This window comes from Aulonocara stuartgranti (assembly GCF_965226115.1).
Source record: "Aulonocara stuartgranti genome assembly, chromosome: 14".
Taxonomy (NCBI): domain Eukaryota; kingdom Metazoa; phylum Chordata; class Actinopteri; order Cichliformes; family Cichlidae; genus Aulonocara; species Aulonocara stuartgranti.
Genome location: NC_138950.1, coordinates 20,021,404 through 20,039,850, shown reverse-complemented (window position 1 = coordinate 20,039,850; position 18,447 = coordinate 20,021,404). Strand labels below are relative to the sequence as shown.

At 42.8% G+C, this 18,447-nt stretch overlaps 1 protein-coding gene across 2 annotated transcripts; it reads left to right on the top strand.

Annotated features, from left to right (window-relative positions):
• Positions 1-34: 34 nt before the first annotated feature.
• On the top strand, positions 35-16,038 carry mnta (MAX network transcriptional repressor a). 2 transcript variants are annotated; one of them, XM_082502201.1, is made up of 6 exons: positions 36-612; positions 5,275-5,881; positions 6,237-6,278; positions 6,482-6,593; positions 12,191-12,383; positions 12,532-16,038. In XM_082502201.1, the coding sequence occupies exons 1-6, from the start codon at positions 540-542 to the stop codon at positions 13,305-13,307; spliced, it is 1,803 nt and encodes a 600-aa protein (XP_082358327.1). In that variant the 5' UTR covers positions 36-539; the 3' UTR covers positions 13,308-16,038. The 2 variants fall into 2 exon arrangements, with proteins under 2 accessions (XP_082358328.1, XP_082358327.1); XM_082502202.1 differs by lacking the exon at positions 6,237-6,278 and having other exon boundaries at positions 35-612.
• The last annotated feature ends 2,409 nt before the right edge of the window (positions 16,039-18,447 follow it).

Here is an 18,447-nt window from a genome sequence, read left to right as displayed (position 1 = left end):
TCAAGCAAACTGTCGACCTTTCGTTCACACAGAACAACTACGCGGTGACAACTTGTAGTCATCGGTTAGTCAAACATCAAGCCGCGAGAGGGCGGCACGTGAGACACTTAACAGAACAAGCCGCCGTTATAAGCGGCAACATTTTTGATACATTTTCTGCGTGTGGCGGACGTGACTCGTGAAGAGAGCTCCACGAGACCGAAATCACCCGAACCCCGCTCCGTGTTTTCCCGTCGCTTCCCTCGTATGCACGCGGTGAGGGAGGGCGTTTGTCTGTGGGCGGTTACAAACGCTGCGTGATTCACAAACCTTATTTGTTCGTACTACTTTGAGCGCCATCTTGTTTGTAACTCTTCTACGTAAGTGGTAGAGTTTCTACTGAGGGGGGTATCGGATTACCCTCTTTTTTTTTCTCCTTCCTCCCCCCTACCCCACCCTCAGCTTCAGACCGGGAACCTCTCCCTGTGGCAGGCTATACGCACAGGCGCGTCTGCTTTACAGCCTTTTCTCCGAAAAAAAGTATTTTCAAGCGGACAGAAATGAGCATCGAAACGCTTCTGGAAGCGGCCAAGTTTTTGGAATTTCAAGCCCAGCAACAACAGAAAGCACGTGGTAAGTTTGTCTTTTATTGGGGGAAAAAAGATAAAATAAATAAAAGCTCGCTCGTTTTTCACACTCTGACAGTCAGGAGTGGGAACCAGTCCACCCATTCAGTGAAAGGTTTAGTCTCCGAGGTAAGAGGAAACCCTGCCTGTGGCTCATTTACCAGCACAGTGTCTGAACTGATTCCGTTTGTCACGTATGCATTTAAAGACCGTTTCAGTCTTCCTAGTTTTACTTTCATTCCGGTTTTAGAGTGGCTGCTGTGGATCTGCTCTCTTCATGTCAAGATTGAGGTCAGGTCTCAGACAGGCAGACAGAGACGGGCTTCTGCTGCAGTGTCAGGGGTTACTGCATCGAAACCTGCTGCATAGACACTTAACGTGCTGCTCGGCCGCGTCACCGCGCGCCTTCCTGTATTTCTGAGTATCTGCACGCGCTGCTGCGGAACATTAAAAATAAAAACAAAACACGGTCCGATGAAGGGCGGTGGCGCGCGGAGTGCCAGGCTCGTTTTACATAATGACCTGACATCGTCCGCTGGGGATCAAGTGACTCTGGCATTCAGGTTCCCCCTCCTCTTCCCTCCCACCCCAGCAGTCTGCGCCCCCTCAGTCCCTCCGCGCGCCTTCCGGATATCAGGTGTTGTAGTGACTCTGCGTACCTGTGTGTTTCGGTGTTACTGTCGATTCTTAATACATAAAAAAGCAAAATCACAAACTCCCCTGGCTCTCCAGACTCTTGTGGAGGGCTTTGAGTGTCAGTCGATGACGTGAACAACAAACCACGCCCCTGTAGTTTAAAAAGCATAGATGGTTACGCCCCTTCCACCACGTGCGTGCCGGGCAACCCCTCCCAAAGATCGTTAATAAAGCAGATGGCTCACTCCGGTATTCCATCCGTGTAAACTACATCCGGAGAGAATTAACAAGCGTTACGTTTTTATATTTACAACTTCATTCAGCTCTGGAGTCAACAAACTCTTCATGTGAGATTACTATTCAGGTTTCTTGTGATGTCATGCTGCACATCGCTTAATGACTGGATTATGCGTCAGTGAGAAATCTACTGCATAACTTACTACGTAACCAGAAACTCCTCTAAACCCTACGCCGTAACCTGACGTGCACTTCCTGAGAAATGTGACGACATATAGGGTCAACGCAGCCTGCAAAAAGTCGAGTGGCGTGGGAGGTTGGGATGTAGGGTCGAACAATGTTACGTTGTTACGACGTAAATTTCCTGCAGTAGTCTAAATCACGTGTAACTGTCCATCGTATTGGATGTGATATAACCACTGGTTGCTAAGGCAAGCCATATATTCCCTGACAGGTTGGCAGTGGCTAAAGGAGGCTCAGTTCCAAAGGTGGAGAAAACCTAGTAGAAATTGCTTCAGGTGCACGAAATCACTTGGAATCACTGACCAGTTCATGACCCTTTGTGACTGGGGCTCTTTTAAAAAATAATTTTCCTCTGGACCAGTGGTTGACAGATGGTCACACTGGTCTCTAGCCTTATGTGTCTGTGGCCTTATTTACTTGACTGTCACCATGATTGTCACACATCCAAATGGCAGACGAGTTAATGTCACATGTCTGCAACTCTTTACATGCAGTTACACTCCAATAAATCAATGTATCTTGCATGGATCGCTATAGCTGTCAACATATTGTGTTTGCACTGCATATTAAAAGGAAACAAACCTATCAGAGTTGTTTACGTTTGCATAGCTGTGAGGTGTAGTTACAGTTTGGGGAAGGTGCAGGTTGAGCTACCTCAGACAGCCCTAACGCTAACATCAGACCTGCTGAAAAAGTGCATTACACTTCCTGCGCCGTTTAAGCTTGGCCGCCAACAGATCAGCCCTTTGGTTGAATGCTGATTTTTACATATTCTGTAGCTCTTTACATATTCGTGAATGAAAAGTAGCCTTTTGGCTAATTCTGGCATATTTACATTGATATGTTCATGAATAGTTAAATTCATCATTACGGAGAGAGTCCACGCAGGGTCGGAGTGAGAGATCCTGTTTTTTTTCCTGTCTCAGCTGCTCCTGCCTGGTGCATTCTAAGCAGGCGCCTTCTCCTCCTCCTCCTCCTCCCTCTCTGCTACTGTAGAGCAGGTCACTGTGTGCAGGAAACTAGGCCAGTGTTCCTCTATGTACTGCTGCAGTTATATAATGCATATAGAAAACCTGCTTGTTTTTTGTAAGTGTTTCATGGGTTTCCTTTCAGAAAAGACCCCTCTATGTGTTTATGTCAACAAAACAACATTAAATTGTCAGAACTCATAAATGTGCATGCAACAGCTTATGAAAGCTGTCCACTGCAACTGGAACATCTTGTTCTTTCGTATGTTTTTACCGCTGAAGAAAAGACTTTTCAGTGTAACAGGACATGTTCATACACTGGAAAAAATACACTGAAATGCTTAAAGTAACACTGTTAAAATTTCTCTAGAGCTTTTTAGAGCTGGATAGAATATCTCCTTCCTCCATCACATTATTTTATTTTATTTTTTTACAGTCACAGTCATTGATAAAGTGACATTAGTGTTTTAAAATGTAAAATCATAACAGTATGTGCTGCTTTTTCTTAGATCTAAATAACCTACCAGATCTGTGAAAGATCTGTTTTAAAGCAGGGCTATAATGTTCTGAACTTTGAACCCTCAAAATGTGAGCATGTATATTTTAAACTGATTATACATGCATAACAAGTAGTATCTGTCACATTATTTATTTATTTATTTATTTTAAACAAACAAAATTTGAAGTTAATTTAAAGACTGACCGATAAAAGGTTGTGATTTTGAGAAATATTAGAGAAACCTGCTCTTAATCCTAACTGATTAAACAAGCTGACCTCATACGTCATGCTCTGGTGCCAGGCGGTTAGATCCATTAATTCCTGCTTTTATCAATGTTGGTGTTTTAGAGATGTGTTCATTCAGCTTCAAATAGTCTTTGATGTTAACAGGTGAGAATATTCCTAGTATTTTGTACACTCTATTTGAAGGCGAGCTTACATTATGATGCAACAAACTACATTATCTAAACCCGGATTTTTTTTTTTTGTCGCTTCATACAATCTTATTGTGCGTAGCTATGTAGAATTTTACATACAATGTAGCTATTGTATGTAAATGTATAATAAAAACAGACTGTAAACCTGTAAATCATTGAAACCCCCCTTTTGTGTATTTAAAAGGTACAAAGACAACATTTCACATTTTGAAACTTAAGAACTTATTGGGGTTCTTTTTTTTTTTGTCTTTAGTGGGAAGGTTTCAGTGACTTTTTTGGATGTTGTGTATCTAATAAACATTTGTTATTTTATTTTTTAGAGTGACTTAGCACCTAATTTCTGGGAGACAGCTGTGTTGTTGTCGCTCACTGTCGTCATCATTTATGTGAACTTGTTTTCAGTGGTTTGGGGTGAAGTCTGTGGTGCCGCTGTAGCTTCAGCTCTGCAGTGAACGGATGAGTGTGTACTGCTGCAGCGTCCTGATCGCATTTATAACGATGTTGATGACAGCTACTTGTATCTGACATTTTCTAACTGTGAACATGAGCTGCCATAGCAACTAGAGTCCCTTTCCACAGCATCTATACAGTGTGGAGGGGGTGTGCTTTAGATGACTGGACAGCCCCGTAAGACGCATTTAGACTGACTCGTGTTTTACAAAAATACTGAAGTTGATCACTTTTCAGTTAGATTTATCTGTACGAATCTTTCACATGGCTGTAATCACAGTTTATTTAATAGTAATCAAAACATGCAATCATTTTAAAGCTGGCTCAATGAGATCTGCAGTGTATTAACTGTTATAAACATGCCTTTACAGATAAACCTAACCTGGACATGCGTCTTGGTAATAAAGAGACCCTCGGGCTTTGTTAGTAGAGATCTAGAGTGTACTTGCACTCACTTCCCCAGCACAACTCAGTCAGTGGACTGTGACCAGGATTACATTACAGCGAAATGTACCTCCATTAAAGCAAAAAACTTCTTTTGTGAAGACATGCTCAAAGCTAGGCAACATTTTTGTGGATGTGAAAATGCATGTACAGATAAAACACAAAGTAGGAACAGCAAGAGAGAAGAGCCTGAAACCTGAAAGCTCAGACTTTCATTTCTGCTTGTTGTAATTACATAACAACAAAGATTCTCCTGTAGAGCCACTTTGACTTACAACTGGATGTTTCAATAATATTAATAATATTAACAATAATACTTCATCACTTTACGTGTAACAGGCGTCACCGTTATGGAATATGTTTGTGCTCTTTCTGTTGTGGCACAGATGAAATGAAACTTGCTACTGTCGTGGTTTTACACAAGTTTTAGGTTTAGTTAAAAAAAACATCTGTTGGTGTCATGTGCAAATATACCTGCAGCTTTGAGTGTCAAACACTTCTTGTTTCGCTGATTTACTATAATTAAGATGAGCAGGACTAATGTCACTGAGCTGGTACAGCATAATATGCCAAACAAGGCCTTCTACCAGACCTTTCTAGAAATGACCCTGGCTTATTTCCTTTCACATACTCCCAAAATCTATCAGTACTGTTAGTGCTAACAGATTTAGAAAGCTCAAAGGGTTGTTGCTGCATTTTTGTGTATGTGTGTATAGATGGGATTGGTTGTATTAACGGCTGTGTTTTTCCCACAGAGGATGAAAAGGAGAAGCTGCGTCTGCAGCACCTGAAAGAGCAGAGCCACCCTAATGTGAACTCCACAATCCACATCAACAATGTTTCTAAAGCAGAGGAGCTCCACATGGAGTCCCGTCCCTCACCCATACCATCAGCTCTGTCCCCTCCCTCTGTCCCCATTACAGTCATCCCGATACCTGTGGTCACCCCCAACCTTACAGGCTCACCTACTCTACCTGTTACCACGCTCTCCCCTCCTGCTGCTCCTCCACTGGCCTCCCCAAAAACAGACTCTCATCCCCCTCTGGAGCAAAGTGCAGCAGCTCTACTCTGGTCTCCACAGCCCAAACCTGACACCCAAACCATGGTGACTGCCAACCACAAGCAGCCGATACAAAACCACCACCTTCAGCCGCAGCTCGTCACCCAAACCAACAACACTAAACTACACCAGCAGCTGGTTCAGCGCTATCCGGGTACCATCGTCTCGCCCATACAGCAGCAAGCCTTACTGCCCCATTCAGGCCCCTTGCTTCAGCAGGCCCCTCTGCACAATGGCCCCGTCAGCCGGGGAAGTCCTCCTGATGACAGTCGCCACCTAGACAGCAAGAAGAGGCCTGGAGGGTAAGTCTGACCTTTTAACTCAGTATTGTTTTACTGAGGATCAATTTAAATCAGTCCTTAAAATGCAGAAAAAATAATAACTAGGAGTCCAGATTACAGACGTACTGAAACGGTGTCATCAGTAATCTTCTGTGGTCCACTCAGATAATTATAAGATTAGATTAGATTCCACTTTGCACGGTTGCTATTACGATAATTTGGATGAGATGATAAATTCACTCACTTACTGTCATTGATCTGCCTGCTCCCAAAACTAAGAAACAGGTTCTTTGATTCATTTTTTGGGGGGTTAATTTTTTTATTATTTCAATTTTGTTGCCCTTTTAAACATCACAATTTTACTGTGCTCTTGCAGGGCTGGTACAAGAGAGGTGCATAACAAACTTGAGAAAAACAGGTAGGGTCACCCCTTTCCCCAAAAGCATTTGCCAATAGATTCTTTTTTTTTTCCTGAAAACTTTACTTATTGGTAGAGCTTCAATTTTGAAATGTGCTTCATATTTTAATCAGAGGACTCCCAAATAGAGATGTTGTTTTATTAAAGTGAGCTTTACCATTAGCGCTGTCTAAAGTACCTTCTATTTGTCTTGGGTCTGTCAGACGAGCACACCTGAAGGAGTGCTTCGAGACGCTGAAAAAGAACATCCCGAACATTGATGAGAAGAAAACCTCCAACCTGAGTGTCTTAAGAAGTGCACTGAGATACATTCAGGTGAGCTTGTGATGTCTCCAAAGTTCAAAGTTTTATTACCTTCAAATTCCACGTTGGCGTATCTGGTATTGGTAATCATTAGTATCCGATTGGTGTTGGTAGATTTTAAAATCTTCTTGAATTTCATTAGTTAGATTTTTATTGGCTGTTTTGTTACTCAATGTTAATATTTATTTTACCCTTTTCTGTACAGTGGGTTGTGACCACCTGTCTGTGAAAAGCACTTATTAAATAAACTCTCTTATTATATTGTTTTAACAGCTAGATAAATACAACCACAAACCAAAAAAATTAAATCACAATTACAGAAATTACAGATTTAAAAAGCAACAATCGAAGCGCCACCAGTAACAAGTGGCCTGAACCTCCTATCACCTGTTTTTGTTTAGCAATGTTTCACTGGAATGCACAAAACATCCACAAAGGCGATGCCTTGTACTTTATTCCCCATGAATGCAACTCGTATAGGGAGGCTGTAACACGTCACTGATGATTGCTCGCTCTTTCCTCACTGCTAACAAAGCTGTTACACTGTGGTGTTATTGACCCCCAGTCTTACTGGATACATTTACAATCTTACTGCGTTTAAGATCCTTAGTTGCAGAGAAAAACATCAGACAGCAGCAAGTTTAAACACAGTGATGTATTTAGATCCTTCCTGAGTCTCTAAGACTTCCTCATTTATACCTTTTTTTCTTAAGTGTGCGAGTGTTTCAACGAGTGACTCGCCATTTCTATGAGTCAAGCTCTCCCGGTTAGAGTATGCTGGTTGTAAACAGCTGGCGCAAAGGTCTGCCACTGGTCTAGTGTAACTTTCAGACTGACTGTGCTGCTGAGTGTGTCCGTTTTTATTGTAGGTCATTTTTCCAATACACTAATCCAGGAGGCGATAAAACAATATCTCTGTTGCGTTGCTTTTATAGATTTGCGTTTTACAATTACAGTTGCATGATCTGTGTGTTTGAGTGTGCCCAAATGTGGTTAGCGGTTTGCTGTTTAATTTGCATAATAATAAAACACTTACACGGTTTTAGACATTTGGTTGTCATGCGTTGTTGTTTATGAGCCTGCAGTTGTTCATTAACCGACCGTGGTGCAGGTTTACTGATGTGTACACCGAGGAGGACGGCATGCTGCTGCTTGACTGTGAGATGCAGCAGGCTGGTTATTCCTCTGTGCGCGTGGATGCTGAGGGAAACTAGGACAGCGTGGGTGCACAGCTCGTCACCCAGTCTCCCTCCCTGTGCCCCTCTCTGTGATTAAGCAACATGCTGTGCGTGTTGTGTTCGACAGGCTTGTGCGTCTTTTCCTCCAATCAGCAGCTGAGCTGGACATGCTTGACACAAACAGAGCAAGGGAAACTTACATAATTGATGATGCTTATATGTGGAAGTGAAGAGTATAATAAAGAGTAGTACGAAGCAGTTAACCCAGTACTGGAATAGTGTTACAGGCCACAACAGTGTGTCGTGCCTCTTTGTCACGAGGGTCTTTTTCATTGGCCAGGCTGGTGGTGTTTTGTTTTGGAGGGGTGGAGTAAAAGATGTGAGTGCTGGGTGATAGGATGCCTAAAAAAAAAAAAAAAAAAAAAAAAAAAGGCAGAACACGTGCGAGCACTGGCATCTTGACATGGGAGGTACAGACGCATGTCCTGCCTGCATGCACCTCATTCCCGAAACTCTGCACACTCCTCCCTCCCCGTCCCTGTCCTTGTCCTCCTCTGGGCTGGCAGCAATGAAGCAGCCTGCACAGAAAAACACTGAGCTTAGAGGTCTGAATAAGAGGCTTTCAGCTCAGCACTCTGCCGCTTTTATTTTTACATCTTATTGTAAGTTTGTAAATGAGCAAAGTTTCTATGAAAATAAGTGGTAACTGGAACAGTTTTAGTGGTTTTCCAGTGAAAGGCGCAAACTTGGCTAACAGCTACATAGGTCAACTTCCACTTCCTTATTACATTTCAAATGAAGATGACTCAACATCTGTGACCAGAAAATCTTACATGTGAACCAATTGTTTTCCTTTTTAATTATAGCAGTCGCGCTAATAGAGCTGTAAGAGGGTTTTTTGCTTTACTTTAGAGACAACATGTAGCAGGCTTTCCTCTGAGCCCGTAGTGGTGTCGCGAAAGCCGAGGCTGTAAAATAAGCCCTGATGCATTAGCGCTCCTCCTCTCCACTCCCCCTCCTTCCCTCCAGCCTGCCTCTCTGAGCTTTTAAGGCCACATGAGCAGCAAGCACATGGCTAGCCTGAGCCGCGTGACGTCACCCCCCCTGTGCTGGGCCCCCACCCAGCACTGCAACATGCAGGACTTGCTGTACCACCAGGCTTAGCCGCCCGCAGCAGGGAGGGAGCATGGAGCAGTAAACATAAGGCTCAGCTTACTCCACACGCGCTTCACTTCCTCATGAAAGCTGACTGAACTTGTTCCTCCACTGCTTGTCCGCAAATGCCAGCATGAAAAGTGCTGTACTCTCTGCTAGATGAAGATAAGCTAAAAATTTATTTATCTTTTGATATTTTTAGCATAGTCACTGTGGACTTCATGGCATATTTCCTTTGAAAGGTTGCCTGACAAGATAACTGTACTAGTTCTTTTGATATTTTCATTTTTGTTCATCCTTAACATTAAAAAAAGCTGGCCCCCTTCAGCTTTCTGACGACTCGGCTCTTAACCGCAATGAGGTAAATAGGCCAGCTATGACCAACACAAGCTTACACACAAAGGATTGGTGTGCAAAAGTAGGCATTTTATTTCCACAGACAGACTTTTTATTGTTAAAGTCGGGCACCACGTGAAACCCTCTGCTCCAGCTTGAAGGCAGACTAAGACAAGGGTTTATGGTTACCACAGTGTCATAAGACCTGTGTGCAGGAACCCGATCAGTGGAGCAGCATGTCTGCAACGTGGCCTCCTGTGCTCCTGGCCCTTTAAGACAACCCAGCCTTGTGCTGTCTGTTCACGGCTGCTGCAAAAGTGAGTCAGTGAGTACAGCTTGTATTGCTCTCTTTCAATCCCCTGTTATCTGTGGCCCTCCCTCTCCCTTTTTCTGCGGGGCCATGTGCTCGGCCCTCGCATTTCTTGTGACAATAATGCTTCAGCAGTGTTTACCTCCCATGCGCACGCACACACATGCACGCACACACAGTTCTGTGGTAAGAACTCTTCCCTGGAAAAAGGAGGAGGTCTGAATGCAGTCATGTGCAAAGAATCCAAGCATACCTGGCACATTGTGTCCTACCAATCTGGTGACATGTTTAACATGGTGATGAAGTCACGTGGGGCCCATCTGCTGCTGGCTTGTTTATCAGGTGTATGCGGTTAATCTCAGGCTAGCTGTGTCTAAAAAGGCAAATGTGGCGTTGGCTCTCAGCAGTTCAGTGGGTCTCTGTGTCTGTGGAGCATTTCTCCACTCTCTCATTCTCTCTTTATGAGTCATCACTTAAAGCTGTAAGCTTGTAGCGCTACTCGCGTAAGGCTGTCAGCTACATGAGGGTAAAAAAGAAGGCGGCCAGACCTTTTTGGACATCACGTTAAATTTTCCTCACCAGAGTAGGTTTTGACAGAAATGTTTACACACTAAGAGGCTGTTAGAAACCTAAATCGCACCTCTCGCACATGAAGGTGTGTGCCATCTTTTAGGATTTCAGACAAAATGTTGACATTTTTTCAGGAGTTTCCCTGACAACCAGAGATGGGGGGCATTTTAGCACATCTTGTGTAGAGACGAAGGATGTTTTTAATCCGTACAGTGAGGCGGTGCTCTTTATGGCTGGTTACAAGTTGCACATCTGTGTCCAGATGTTTAACAGTGCATGCTAAGGAGCACCTTACTCAGTGAACAGTAGTGTACATGTCTGTCCTGCTATTTAAAATCTGCATGTCCAAACTATATCTCCATTAATCAATAATATTAAAATACAAAGTTGGGATCCCTGTCCTTGTGAATGAGATGGTGCAATACCTGAATTCTTGGAGTTTTCATTAAAATAAGAGGTGTAGTTGTGATTCACATTAAGAGTTGTTCCATGTAACAATTATTTTAAAACAGAACTAGGCTACTAACCCTGATCCTAGATAACTTTAGGTCTATTTGGGAGCAAGGACACAGATTTTCCAACTGTAAAAAAACCTGCTCTGGTCACAATAAAAGCAGTTTAACTTAAAGATAAGAAACAGCTTGTTTATGTGGATTTGAGCTAAACTGAAATATGAACGGGACTTCTTCTGAGCTTCTATTTGTGTTTAAGTTACTGAGAAGCAGCCAAAGCACAGACCACTTGGCCCATGCATGTCTAATCCTGGATCAGGATTTGAGACAGGTGCTGAATCACACAAGGCCCGCCTTTTGTCCCCTTTTGCTATTTATGTACATGTGCATTGTGCTGTAGGCGCACACGCTCATAATGCACATGCAGGAATGCACTTAAACCGAAGTAGGCCAGAAGCCACCTACACACGACTTAAATCATACACATGATTACTTGCACATTTACTGTATCGCCACACTGTACACGGTAGGATGAACACTAACAGGAAGTCCACCCTTTATGATAGCAAGTCATCAGGTTGCTGGTAAAGGGTTTCAGACTGTGTCATTTCCCTGAGCCTCTCCCACAGAGAGCGTGCTGAATACTTTGACCAGGCTGCATGTGACATGCAATAAATTATATATAATTAAAGACTTCTGAAGTACTTTAAAACGGGAATACTTAAAAACAAGTCTGCTGATCATGTACCGGTTGCCATAATTTCACTTTTCCTCCTGATGTTGCACGCTAAACATAAAAAACATAAAACCAGTCACTGTCAATAGTAAAATTCATGTATTCACATTTTATAAATGTGTATTTATAAACGCAGACACAAATGCTAAATACCAAAAGTATAAGAACATAATGCAGGACGGCCCGTTTCTGAGTAATATGCTTCATTGCTAGTTGGAACCTTTGATGAATTGCTTTAAACTATGTTTTAAATGTTGTTGCTGGAAATGTGGCTTTCATTGTAACAAATTTATATTTTTTTCTGATAGAAGTAATCAGTTATAATGTATAACAGTTTTCTTTCATTAATCTCTTCTTATTATTATTTTGAATTTGGAAAATTGGCTATTAAATAAACCATTTCTCCACTTTATTAGAGAAGTACGAGTTCAAATAGACCCAGTAGAGTCAAAGTTCATTCCACTGGTGCACTTTGACGTTTTCCTCAAATAAGTAGTGCTGCAGATTTTCTCTCCTCCACCCTCTGTGCACACGAGTGATATCTAATTTCATATCAACATCTTTGACAAAATCAGAAACGGGTCATTTTAACTCCTCGCTAATTTTAGAGGTTGAAGTGGTGAAATCTGTTAAATACTATTAAGACTAATATAAAATCAATGTGAATCTTTACAGTATTGCTTCAAGCATGACCTTGGACTTGAGTAAAAACCTCTCTGACAGCTTCACAAAGAAAATTCCTGTGGTTCTCTTCTATTGGATGAATTTATTACACAGTAAATATGACCTTAACGTTTACCCTGCGGACTTTTTCCTGTGTAATTCATAAACCAGTTCTGAGTTTTACCATTGTTTTCTTTTCCTCCTTGCAGACATTAAAGCGCAAAGAGAAGGAGTATGAGCACGACATGGAGCGTCTGGCCAGAGAAAAGATCGCTACCCAACAGCGACTAGCAGAGCTGAAGAATGATCTTAGCCAGTGGATGGATGTGATCGAGATCGACCGCATCCTCCGACAGACAGTGCAGCCGGAGGAGGACCAAGCTTCAACCTCCACAGCCTCGGGTAGGCAGACTGGAGGGATTGGTGGGATTATGTTCACTCTCAACTGCATGTCTGTAAATCTCCCTAATACACAACCAAACACTGTTTCAGATTAAGTCATGTAATTATATATGTAATTAATGAATTCCATAATTTGTTGGTGTTGCAGAAGGTGAAGACATCATGGATGACGATCTGGACGAAGAGCCTGCGCCAAGAGCACCCACTGCCTTACCCACCGTGCCTCAAATCATGAAACCTGAGCTGCGCACAACTGCAACACCTACTCAAGTCCTAACTGTGATGCCCACCACCACTACCTCCTTCACCACCCCACACAACCAGCGCAAAGCCCCTCAGCACCAGCCTCAGTCGCTACTAGTGACCCCTCCACAGCCACTGTCTAAACCTGCAGCTCCACCAACGCTCACTGCCACTACATCCAGCACACCTTGTCAGCTGTCAAATCCCACCCAGACACAGATGGTGACCACACCCAGTCTGCACCCCACAGTTATTGCTCATGCACCAGTGTCCCACCCTTCGGTCATCCAAGTGATCCCAAGTCAGAGCTCCAAAAACATCGCCCAGCTGGGTCCCTCCACCACCACCAGCTCTGTGCAGTTAGCCCCCGGCCACCAGCCCATCAGCCACATAACCGTGCACCCAGTGGCTCACCTGAGCCAGCATTTACCCACTCTCTACTCTCAGCCGGTGGCTGTCACACAGCCGGCCGTGGTCGGTCACATCACTCAAACAATAAACCATGCTCATGTGAACGGCAGTGCGCCTGCACAGCCAGCTGCCACCATTGTTGGTAAGCAGACAGCAGTGAGCACCCAAATGATGGCTCACCACCCGCAGCTAGTGGGTCAGACGGTGCTCAACCCTGTGACCATGGTAACCATGCCCTCCTTTCCCATCAGCACTCTGAAGCTGGCCTGAACACTGCCAACAGGACCACTGAGCTCCAGACTGTGATCCCCATAACAGGGGTAACGTGATGGAGGGATGTTATTCCCCCATGTTAACAAAGTGACCAAAAACAAGTCCCTGTTCTTAACCTTCCACCTTCTTGTGTGTTGGTTAGTGTTGTGGGAGCACTCAATGGGCCACCTCCCTGCTGTGAACCACGGGCTTCATACCAGGCCATTGACAAGCCAACCGTGTGTGCAGGAGAGCTGCTGGAGACCCTTCTGCTCTGTTTAATTCTCACTTAAAAGCATTAAAGTGGACACAAAGCTGGGAACAATCCTAAAACTCCTTCTAGACCAGACTACCACATCTTCTAAGATATAAAAGGCTGCATGTGACTGACGGTCATAATGTCGTGTTTGTGTTGTACACAGTGGGCTGATGTGCAGTTTTTGACCTTCACCTGCCTTCCTTTGTTGTTTTAAAGTGAGGCAGTGCGTATTTTCACAGAAGCTAGAAAGAAACGGCCTCACATGGGAAAATGTCGATCTGCTATTATAGAGTCCAGACAGTGTAGGAGCAGAGTGCTGGCCCGCCAAACCCAGCGCAGGGAGAATGTGGTTCACAGGAGCCCCTCCTCCTCAGCAGCAGCACATGCTGTAAGGTTGGAGCCAAATCATGGACTGCACTTAGCCGCCTGAGCAGGAGCTGCAGTCCTCGGTGATGGTGCACACAGCAACAGCTCCCCCTGGTGGCTGTTTGTGTTCATAGTCAAACTACCACCTCTGCAACAATGACACAATTCTTCCAGTGAAGAAAAATGATATCACCACATCAGAGTGGCTGAAAAAAAATATATACAGCTTTGTCAGTTCTAGGCCTAGCCAGGGTGTCTTAGGAGCTTGTCTCTGCCTTTAGCGAGTAATGTTCTGTTGACAGATTGCAGCCAAGATGACAATCAGCACCTTGAATTTTAAGGCTCAAGTGCTCAATCAGAAAAGGGTGGATCTCTCATTTCTGCCTCAAGTGAATGAGTTTAAGTATCTCAGGGTCTTGTTCACAAGTGACAGACTGACTGGTCCAGGCACCGCACCAATCAGTGGTCTGCTGTGGCAAAGAGACAGCTGAGCGCTAAGGCAAAGCTATTCATTTACTGGTTGATCCACTGTTCTACCCACAAACTGTGGTTAGCAACTGAAAGAAATATGAGATCACTGATACAGGTGTCGTAAATGGGCTTCTTTCTAGGCTGTCTTGCTTAGCCTAGACAAGATGAGGAACTCATCATTCAAGAGGAGCTGAGTCAGATGAGGTGGTTTGGGCATCTGAGTAGGATGCCTCTAAGGTGAACAGTTTCAGGCATGCACAACCAAGAAGACACCCGATGGCAAATCCAGGACATGATATCTCTCAGCTTGCATGGGAAAGCCTTGTTGTCTCCCACACTAGAGGAGTGAGGTCTGGATAGCTCTGCTTAAAGTGCTACCTGTGTCCAGATAAGCAGAAGATTGGGTGGATGGCTGGATTTAGTTTTTAGTGTTTAAAGGACAATCAAATTGTTACTTATTTCTAGTATCTGTCCTTCAAACATACTGGTGATTGTACACTGAGCACAAATACAAGTTAGTGTTTTAGGATAAAACAGTTTGTGTCACAGCTGCTAATGTATTTTAAATATTTTTCATTTTGCAGAGTAGGATTTGTATCTACATCTATATGACCCCCAACCCCAGCAGAGGCGAGTTTATATGCGCTGTGAGACTTAAATACCATGAGGTAAAGGATGTGAATCTGAATACAGAAAGGTCCATAAAATATAGTGAAGTGTGTCTATGCTGTCTTGTAGTGCATATGGTAGTAGGGTGTGTGTTTGCATGCCATTAATGCATGCCATGACTGTACTAATGTAGTGATCACTATGAAAGCAAGGACCTATAGCAGTGCTCTCCGATGAGCTTATGAACTTCATTACGTTACTATAGGCGTGTGAAGGATTTCTGACACATTTAAGATTCTGTCATCCATAAAACTGGGGACAAGTATCTGTACAAAGCAACAACAACAGATGACTTTAATGTGTTTATTCGAGGCACTCTCTTTCCAAAGCTGGCACTGTGAACATTTAAAAAGTAGTCTCAATGAACAGCCAACCTGCAGTTTAACGCACTGTGCTCTCTGAATTTAATCTGAATGTACTGATCTGTGAAAACATTTGGAGTGTCGAAACAGGAGTCGAGCCCTTTTTAGAAATGCAGTTACTTTATTAAAGTCTATGTAAAGTGTAACATTACAAACCTGATTTTGTATTTTAAGATTTACTGTCGCTTGTGTCATCACCCCTCGTTTGTTAATTTTATCAAATAGCTTATTTTCTGGGACCATGTACAGTGCTGTATGTGAAGGGGCGATCACTACATTCAATCACATTTGGCCACTTGTTTAAATTATTCACCCCTTCCATGTTTTTGTATTTTGCTCTGATGCAATACGTTGTTTCCTTGCCATCTCTTAGATTTCACACAAACATCTGGGATAAATGGCATTTTGAAATAGTTTTGCAGAGAAACAAAATGCATAAACGTTTCCAGATACAGATGCTTGAAGAAGCAAAAATATACCTGTGTTTTCCCTATGGAGAAAGTTTACATTGTATATAGCCTGTAAATGTTGGGCTTCATTTAGATCTATCTGTATTAAGGTAAAAGCTTGGGAAAATATGTAAAAGTTGAAATTTATAAAAAAGATACTTAATAAATTGTATTATGTTTACAAAGGTCTGAAGTGGCTTCTTTAAACAAAGTGTAGAGAAACAAAGATGGTTTTATATTCAGAGCGCAGTCAAACATTAAACACTGCCTTATCCTTATCCAGTGATGGATACACTGAGGTCATCAGGACTTGTTGACATGTCAGACTGGATGAGCTAAGAACTGAGCCGCTGACTTTCCAGTTGGAGCGACTTTGCCTGCTGAGCCACATTGACTCAGAGAAATAAAGTGGAAAGTTATACTGATATTTGAACGCAGAATTTTTTTCTAATTATTATTAGTTATTTAGCATTAACACTTCTTTAAGTGTTGTTTTGTTCATGCAGTGGTTTGAAACACCAAAGACGATCAGATTAGAGAAATTGCTCTGGTACTTTTACTCCAGAAATATCAGGTTAGGCTAATACTGAAAACAGTAGATAAACTGCAGATATAACGTGGACAAAGAGATCAAGTTACCTCTGTATAATGTGATGCCACTTAGTAGCACACGCTAGCTACATTTTTAACACCTTTTCAAAACCTCTAAAATAAAAGCTGAACATAAGCATTCAAGAGGAGCGGAGTCAGATGAGGTGGTTTGGGCATCTGAGTAGTCCTTTTATACAAGCCTCCTGTAGGAGTTTCATCATTCCAGGATAACTAGATAACAAAGGCTAGTCTAGTCAGGATGTTATGTCACAATTCCCGCAAAAGCCAGGTTAGTCATCATAGCAACTAGACATACAAGTTATACCTATGATTAAAGTTATCTGTATATCTGTTTAGTCAGCTTAAAAGTAAAATAATTTTAATGTTTCAAAACTATTTTCTGATACCTTCAAATTAACGTTTCTACAAGTGGAGGTTGACACAAAAACCTTAACAATGAAAGAGCTTGTCAAAGACAGACAATGCAACTATTAAAAATTACACTTGCTTGACACTTCACACAGTTGTTGGTGCCAGACAGGCTGCTCTGAGTATTTCAGAAAAAGCTGATGTACTGGGATCTTCCCCACACACCCATGTCTACAGTTTACAGAAAGAAAAGATCTTCTGTGTGTGTTGTTAATGCTAGAGGTTAGAAAAGAAAGGCCACACTGCAACAGTAACTGCATACCTTGGTTGTAACAACTAGGGTATGCAGAAGAGCAACTCCAAATACCCAACACGCTGACCATGGAAGCAGATGGCTTACAACAGCAGAAGGCCACTCTTGCCAGCTATATAATAATTTGCACACTCACCAAAATTAGATGATAAAAGATTGGAAAAATGTCACCTGACCCGAGTCTTGATCTCCACTGCAACAGCCAGACGGAAGTGTCATAAATGGCATAAAATCTTCCTGCCTTGTATTGATGCCTTATGCTGGTGTAATGGTGAGAGTAATTTTCTTGGTCCACTCTGGGCCCCACAGTACCAACTGAGCATCGTTTAAAGCATACCTGAATATTGTTGCTGGCTATGTCGATCCTTGTATGACCACAGTAGAACAATCTTCTAATGGCTACTTCCAGAAGGATAACACACCACGTCACAAAGTTAAAATCATCTCAAAACATGAACATGACACCAAGTTCACGGTTCTCAGACGACCTCCACAGTTACCAGATCTCAATCCAGTAGCGTGCCTTTTTTGATTTGTCAGCTTCACACAAATTTGCAGCAACTGTGTGATGCCATCATATCAACGTGGACCAAAATTGCTGAGGAACACTTCTAACATCTTCTTGGATCCATGAAGCAATAAGACAGCTCTGAAGACAAAAGTAGGTCCACGGTACTAGAAAGGTGTACCTAATGAAGTGGCCAGTGATTCCATCTTTCACACTAGCAACAAATTTAATTGAGATATCATTATTAAACAAAAAAATCAAAAACAATTTACCGAGGTAAAGTGACTGGTAATACAGGGTGGGCCATTTATATGGATACACTGTAATAACATGGGAATGGTTGGTGATATCAAAGTCCTGTTTGTGGCACATTAGTATATGTGAGGGGGCAAACTCCTCAAGATGGGTGGTGACCATGGTGGCCATTTAGAAGTCGGCCATATTGTTTTTTTCAATAGGAAGAGGGCCATGTGACACATCAAACTTATTGGTAATGTCACAAGAAAAACAATGGTGTGCTTGGTTTCAACGTAACTTTATTCTTTCACGAGTTATTTACAAGTTTCTGACCACTTATAAAATGTGTTCAATGTGCTGCCCATTGTGTTGGATTGTCAATACAACCCTCCTCTCCTACTCTTCACACACTGATAGCAACACCGCAGGAGAAATGCCAGCACAGGCATCCAGTATCCGTAGTTTCAGGTGCTGCACATCTCGTATCTTCACACCATAGACAATTGCCTTCAGATGACCCCAAAGAAAAAAGTCTAAGGGGGTCAGATCGGGAGACCTTGGGGG

What these genes read in the sequence shown, in the direction of transcription:
- mnta (XM_082502201.1), top strand. Translation starts at nt 540, where the DNA reads ATGAGCATCGAAACGCTTCTGGAAGCGGCCAAGTTTTTGGAATTTCAA. An exon ending in AACAAACTTGAGAAAAACAG is followed by an intron (nt 6,279 to 6,481) that starts GTAGGGTCACCC and finishes TGGGTCTGTCAG; the next exon opens with ACGAGCACACCTGAAGGAGT. An exon ending in GTGCACTGAGATACATTCAG is followed by an intron (nt 6,594 to 12,190) that starts GTGAGCTTGTGA and finishes TCCTCCTTGCAG; the next exon opens with ACATTAAAGCGCAAAGAGAA.